The 6,471-nt window shown below is 40.2% G+C and overlaps 2 protein-coding genes across 2 annotated transcripts; both read right to left on the bottom strand.

The window, feature by feature from the left end:
* Positions 1-4,152: 4,152 nt before the first annotated feature.
* Positions 4,153-4,971, bottom strand: LOC145247172 (uncharacterized). Its single transcript, XM_080108810.1, has one exon. It carries the CDS (start codon positions 4,969-4,971, stop codon positions 4,153-4,155), a length of 819 nt encoding a protein of 272 aa, XP_079964936.1.
* Positions 4,972-5,483: 512 nt separating this feature from the next.
* LOC145247171 (protein CFDP2-like) lies at positions 5,484-6,119 on the bottom strand. Its single transcript, XM_080108809.1, has one exon. The coding sequence runs from the start codon at positions 6,117-6,119 to the stop codon at positions 5,484-5,486; it is 636 nt and encodes a 211-aa protein (XP_079964935.1).
* Between the last annotated feature and the right edge of the window lie 352 nt (positions 6,120-6,471).

The raw sequence follows: 6,471 nt of genomic DNA, 5'->3' as shown, positions 1-6,471 counted from the left end.
AATTAAATTCTAATAAACATCTTAATGTATAGGAAGTTCGAATTTCCATTTTATAGTGTTTCGTTAGAAATGTTATTCCTTTCTTTTTTTATTTGTGAAAATGGAAAAAAAATACGGAGGATGTGAAACATATTTAAAGCAGCGTTTTTAATTGTTGAAAGGAAAATCTCAGTTAACTTTTTTAATATTATTTATTTCCAGAAATTTCTATTAAGCAATCTTTCAACCTGGATGTGCTCTGAAACATTTTAAATTTTTTAATGTATAAAAAAACAATCAAATTATTGCAAACAAAATAAGTCTTTGGTTAGTTATGTATTTTTATTGTTTGTCTTGAGTCGTAAAATTCACTAAACTGAAACATGAAATGTTTTATTTTAGGAATATGTTAATTTTTTTTGTTTCATGACAGTTATCATAGAATATATTTAAAGGCCCATCATGTTCCACGATGTATTTATGCACGTATATGTTATGTTTCATTATGTGTTTACACATGTATATATTGTTGTGTGTTTTTTCGCGCAGCTATTTTTATTTTTCTCTTACATCAGCACTCGATTATCTCTCAATATACTATCACTCATTATATTTATATCTCTCCTTGCTCATTGATAGATCCATACGAAAACTTCGCAAATGATTTTAATTTGAGTAACATTTTTTTCTTCATAACCTTTAGTAAATCAGTTATTACAATTTCATTGTTCTATGATTCACTTTTTATTTTATTCATCAGTTAATTTCATAGGAGTATTTGAGAGAACACTGGTTACTCTAACGCTTTACTATTTCACTCCCCCTTTTTGTCTCTTCGCATTTCAGTCATTCTTTAGCTGAATTATACATGCTTACTAGGGCTTATATTCTCATATTTCGTGCCCAGTAAATCTGAACGCGCTTATTCAAGGCAATCGAGCTTTAACCAACAGGCGATATTAATTATCCATGCTTCTATTAAATGGATAATGACATATAGTTTATTTTCCTATTTTTTTATAATACAGATTGACGTCATCCTTTAATATCGCCGGCCCCTATTTAATGCAGTTACTGTTCATCCACACACTGCTCTCTAATTTCAGCAATTCTAAGATTCTTTGTTCGTAAAAGTGACCGAGCATATGCCCAATCACTAACTTCTGAGATTAGATAACTTGCATGCCTTGAAATTTGATCTATGGTGGGAAATCGGTTGACTAATCTTGGTCTGACTACAGAAAAAAATATCGCTATTGATATAGCATAGCCGAGGACTGAGAGCACACCAAATGTTACTGGGCACTTTTCTTTTCATGGACCGTGCAATCTGCTGCGCCCTCTCATCATAAAGAATGTCAGTTTGACAGATTTATCTCATTCATATCAAGTATTGTATCTGACCGCCACATAGTTGTCTTTCCTTTGTCTCCAAAATGCACTCCATTTAAAAATTAAATATTTTAGTGTCCCGCATTTATCTAAATCTAAGTAAAAATACTGACACATGAAAGCACAGCACACGGGTAAAACCTTGCAAATAAAATAAAAGTATGCGTAAATCGCACAACATAGCCCGTGCAAATTTTGTATTTCTTATAATAATTGGTAAAAAATAGACCACATAAAACATTTACACAAATTTCTTATTCTTTATAAACTTGAGGTCAGGGTTATTTTTTTTTAATTTTTAGTATTTACCTACTTTTACTTTAATTTTTTATTACTTACATTATTATGAGTTGAAATTGTTTAGACATTTTTGCAGTCTTGCAAACGTCCAATAATCTTTTTTCAAATTTTAAAACTTACTATTTAAACCATCAAAAGACAAACTCATAAAATATGTTGAAATAAAAATTGTTTAGACTGATTTTTTCTCTAAAACAAAAATAACTATTTGCTACGCTGGAATATGTATGAAACAATATCATTTATAGCATGGCTTAATCGCCCGGTAATATTTGAATCCTTTACTTTAGCACAAAATAACATTGACAGTTAACCACAATCATAACTAAACAATTATATAGGACTGGCAGGAAAAAAGATAATTTGAATATCAAAAGAGAGGAATCAAAGAAGCTAACAAATGTACCACCCGAAAAGGGCAATGTTATTTTTTAAATCCTTCAACCTCGAACCTTATTACGCTTCTCCTTTCCAAGTTTCTTCTTCCGTTATAACGTTTATTTTTCTTTCTTTTCTTACTTTATAATTACTCTTTTACAGTAAAAAGCCCAGCAATAGCATCCAAAAAATATAGGTAAGTGGATTAGAGTTGAAGAATTTTAGATTAACAAAAATAAATAAATTCGAGTCGGATATTTTCTGTTTTAATTACATTTTCTCCCCGTCTTGACGGCAGCTAAATTCCTTTGCTACCACATCACCACCTTCTCACCTGGATTACATTTCTGTTTTTATCCGACCGCACGCTGGCAACGGCCAGCCTATTCCCGCTTTTACTGTACACGTCCGCCTACTATGGAGTAGACATTTTTCTTCCCGATCCCGTGGTGTCATTTTTTCTTATTACAATTTGATCAATTGATTGCCTGCAAAAAAATGAACAAATCACGGTGCACCTCCAGGAAGCTTCACATAAGCTCGCAATGACGTATTTTCCAATGCAATGTAGGCTATATTGCAATTTAGTGAACCTACTCTGTTTTACCAACATTTTATTTCATATATAATGTCAGCCATTTAAATTTACAATGCAACATTCAATTTCATGCTTACAATTGTGATCTAAAAAATAATCAATTCGAACTGCCCCTTCTCAAGCAAAGGACTTGGAAGCAGACACCAAACTGCGGACGGGGTGACGCAGAGCTTGTTTTCAGTAAATTTGGAAGAAGACTATTCCCTGAAAAAGTGTTCAACTGCGACGACACTGTTTGATTACCTCTAAAGAGAAAAGACTGCCAAGACACATACCTAAGAAAAGATCGATTACTATAAGCACTGTGTGCAGATGCTTCTGGAGACTGCAAAGTAAAGCTAGCGCATGTGTACCATGAAGAGAAATCACACGTATTTAAAATACATAAAGTCTTAAATAAAACAAATCCAACGGCATGGGTAACCCGGCAGTTATTCACTGACCGTGTTCATTTTATGTTTGACCCTTCATTGAAGTAATATCTCCAGGAGAATTACTTTTATTGTAAATGTTTCCTTATTCTAAATGGCCTTACTTCGCGAACAAAGATTCTTTGAAGGTGGTTGTCCACATCAGCTGCAGGTACGTTCGTGGCTGATGAGCTCAATGCGAGACAAGCAGGCTCGGCCACAGCTGCTGCATTCAAAAGTTCCATCAGGTGCGGTTGCTGAGACTTCCCGAATCTTCATCTTGTAGCGCCTTTCGCGTAGGATCTCTATGCGAGAGAATTCAAAGGAGGTGACGGCCTGGTAGACTGTGCGTCGCCAGGTGACACGGTCTGCAGCAAGAGTAGACACTGGTTGGTCAATGTGGCAGGTTTCAAGTGACTTTTTCAGAGAGCCCTTGTAACGTTTCTTCGGAGATCCTCTATCACGGGAGCCGGCGGATAGTTCGCCGTAAAGAGTTATCTTGGGCAGTCGGTGATCCTCCATTCTGGAGACGTGCCCCACCCAGCGCAGTTGTGACTTTAGCAGCATAGCCTCGATGCTGGTGGTCCTCGCCCGCTGGATGACCTCAACATTACATTGAGGATGGCACGGAGACAGCGCTGATGGAAACGCTTGAGGAGTCGAATGTGATGGCCGAAGGTTACCCATATCTCAGAGCCGTAAAGAAGAGTTGGCAGTACTACGGTTCTGTAGACACAATTTTTGTGTCCTTACTCAGGTGTTTATTCCGCCAGACTCTGTTGTATAGTCTGCCAAAAGCACTGTTCGCCCTGGCTAATCGGTTATCGATTTCCTTGCCCTGCTTTGCATCTGAGGTGATAGTGCATCCCAGGTAGGTGAACTGGTGTACTGTCTTTAGCTCGCTTTCACCTATGGTTATGTGGGGAGGGTTTTACTCTTCCCGAAGTACGGTCTGGTGGAGGGCCTCTGTCTTTTTCATGCTGACCTCGAGTCCAAAGCGCTGGGCAGCCTTTGCGAAGCAGGATGTGAGATGCTGCAGGGCTCTTTCGGTATAGGTAACAAGGGCTGCACCATCGGCAAAGAGAAGGTATTGAATCATATTCTTCTGAGGTTGAACAAGCTGCCGTCAAGGCGATATCGGATATAGATCGCATTGTCGTTGTCGTTAAGGTCTTTGGTTGCATGTTGAAGCATCATGCTAAAAAAGATGCTTGGCAGAGTCGGTGCTAAGACACATTCCTGTTTCACGCCGTTGTTGATGAGGAAGGGTTCTGATAGGATGTTGTTCAGTCTGATTTTGCCGCTCTGATTCTCATGCAGCTGAATAATCATGTGGAGGAGTTTTTGGGGCAGCCGAGGCGCTCCATAATCAGCCAAAGCCCTTCTCTGCTCACTGTATCGCATGCCTTGGTCAAGTCCACAAACGTAATGTAAAGTCCCCTGTTCTGCTCTCGACATTTCTCTTGGAGTTGCCTGAGGACGAAAACCATGTCTGTTGTGTCCCTGTTTTCTCTGAAGCCACACTGGGTTTCGGGGAGATGGTCTTCCACGATAGCAGGTATCAGTGCGCAAGAGTACACGGGCAAGGATTTTACCTGCGATAGAGAGCAGGGTGATTCTTCGGTAGTTTGAGCAGGCCGATCTTTCCCCCTTTTTTGTATAAGGCAATGATGACTGAGTCGCGGAGGTCCCGTGGTAGTTTTCCTTGCTCCCAAAACAGGCAAGGAGTTCATGGAGCTTGATGTGCAGTTCGGGACCTCCACATTTCCAGATCTCTGGAGGGATCCCATCAATTTCTGGGGCCTTGCCGCACCTCAAATGTCTAATGGCCTCAGTGAGTTTCGTCCATGGAAGGAGGCTCATCCAATCCAATTTTAGTTGGCAACTGAGGAATACGGAATATTGCTGAGTCATGAATGGTACGGTCGACTCAGAACAGGGTCTGAAAATACTCTGAGCAACGACTCAGGATGGACGTTACGTCCGTGATTAGTACCTGGCAGTCTGCACTGCGCAGGAGACTCTGGACCCGATGTGTGGGGCGATACACTGACTTGAGGGCTTCATAGAAACCCTTATAGTCACCAGTGTCTGCACACTGTTGATTTTTTATTGCGAGGTTGGACCACCACTCGTTTTGTATACCTCTGAGCTTTTGCTGAAAGATGTTGCAGCTATGACGGAATGCTGCTCTCCTCAATGGGCAGAATGGTCGAGCCAGGTTGGTCCGATGGGCCGCTCTGTTTCCGCTAATAGGTTATTTATTTCAATGTTGTTCTCATCACACCAGTCCCGGTTCTTTTTGGTAGAGAATCCTAGGACGTCTTCAGATGTCTGCAGGATGGCTGTTTTCAGTGGATCCCAGAGTAGTTCAGGTGAGGGGTTTATTTGGCTACTGTCGTTTTCAAATTTATTTTGCAAGATGCTTAGAAGACGGATTTTACCTCGTCTGATTGTAGCCTGCTATGGTTGTACTTTTTTCTTGGTGGTCCTCCCTTCCTTGTTATGGGGTTATGGCGTATTCGGATTCTGCAACGCACTAGGCAGTGATCAGTATGGCATTCTGCGCTGGGCATCACTCGGGTATGTAAGACGTATCTGAGATCTCTTTGGCGAACTAGATTATAGTGTATGGGGTGCCAATGCCTGGACCAAGAATGCATCCGGGTTGTCTTTAACGTGTACTTTTGCTGGAAGATTGTGTTGGTAATGGCAAGTTGCAGGTCCATGCAAATCTCAAGCAGTAAGTGCCCATTTTCGTTGCAGTTTCCGATTCCATGCCTGCCAAGCACACCTCTCCAGGCATCTGCGCCTTTGCCCACTCTGGCGTTGAAGTCGCCAAGAATAATCATCTTGCCCGCTGAAGGAGTGCGCCGCAGGACATGGCGGATCTCTGAGTAGAATCTGTCTTTTTCTTCAGATTTAGCTTGAAACGTTGGGGTATACACACTGAGAATCGTGGCATATTCCTTGTTCTTTAGTGAAAGGCGAAAGCACATGATGCCGCCAGAATGACCAGTTGGCAGGCTTTCTATTGTGGAAGCGATGTATGTTTTGATCATGATCTAAAATTACTTCTCACACATATCCTCACAGCTGAGAAGACGACATGATAGAAGAATTGAAGCTCGTCCTGGTGCACTTTCTTTTCCACTACATACATCATCCAGCCTAAGGATTAGCCGTTGATATCAAACTTACAAAAACAAATTGTACACTAAGCATCAGTTCCGGGATCACTTTTAAGTCACGAAAACACTCAAATTTCCGTTCGTAAGTATTGTAAGAAACATTTCAACATTGCTACTCTTCTGAAAATTATTGATGCTGTACATTGAATTCTGACTGAAAAAATAGGGCATGATTGAATCGCTGAAAAAATCTTTGAAGGGTTCGATCTTAAATCTAATTCCG

This window comes from Euprymna scolopes, chromosome 25 (genome assembly GCF_053919585.1).
Source record: "Euprymna scolopes isolate OS-2025 chromosome 25, ASM5391958v1, whole genome shotgun sequence".
NCBI lineage: Eukaryota > Metazoa > Mollusca > Cephalopoda > Sepiida > Sepiolidae > Euprymna > Euprymna scolopes.
Note: the sequence above shows the minus strand (reverse complement) of the source record. Positions and strands in the feature narration are given on the sequence as shown.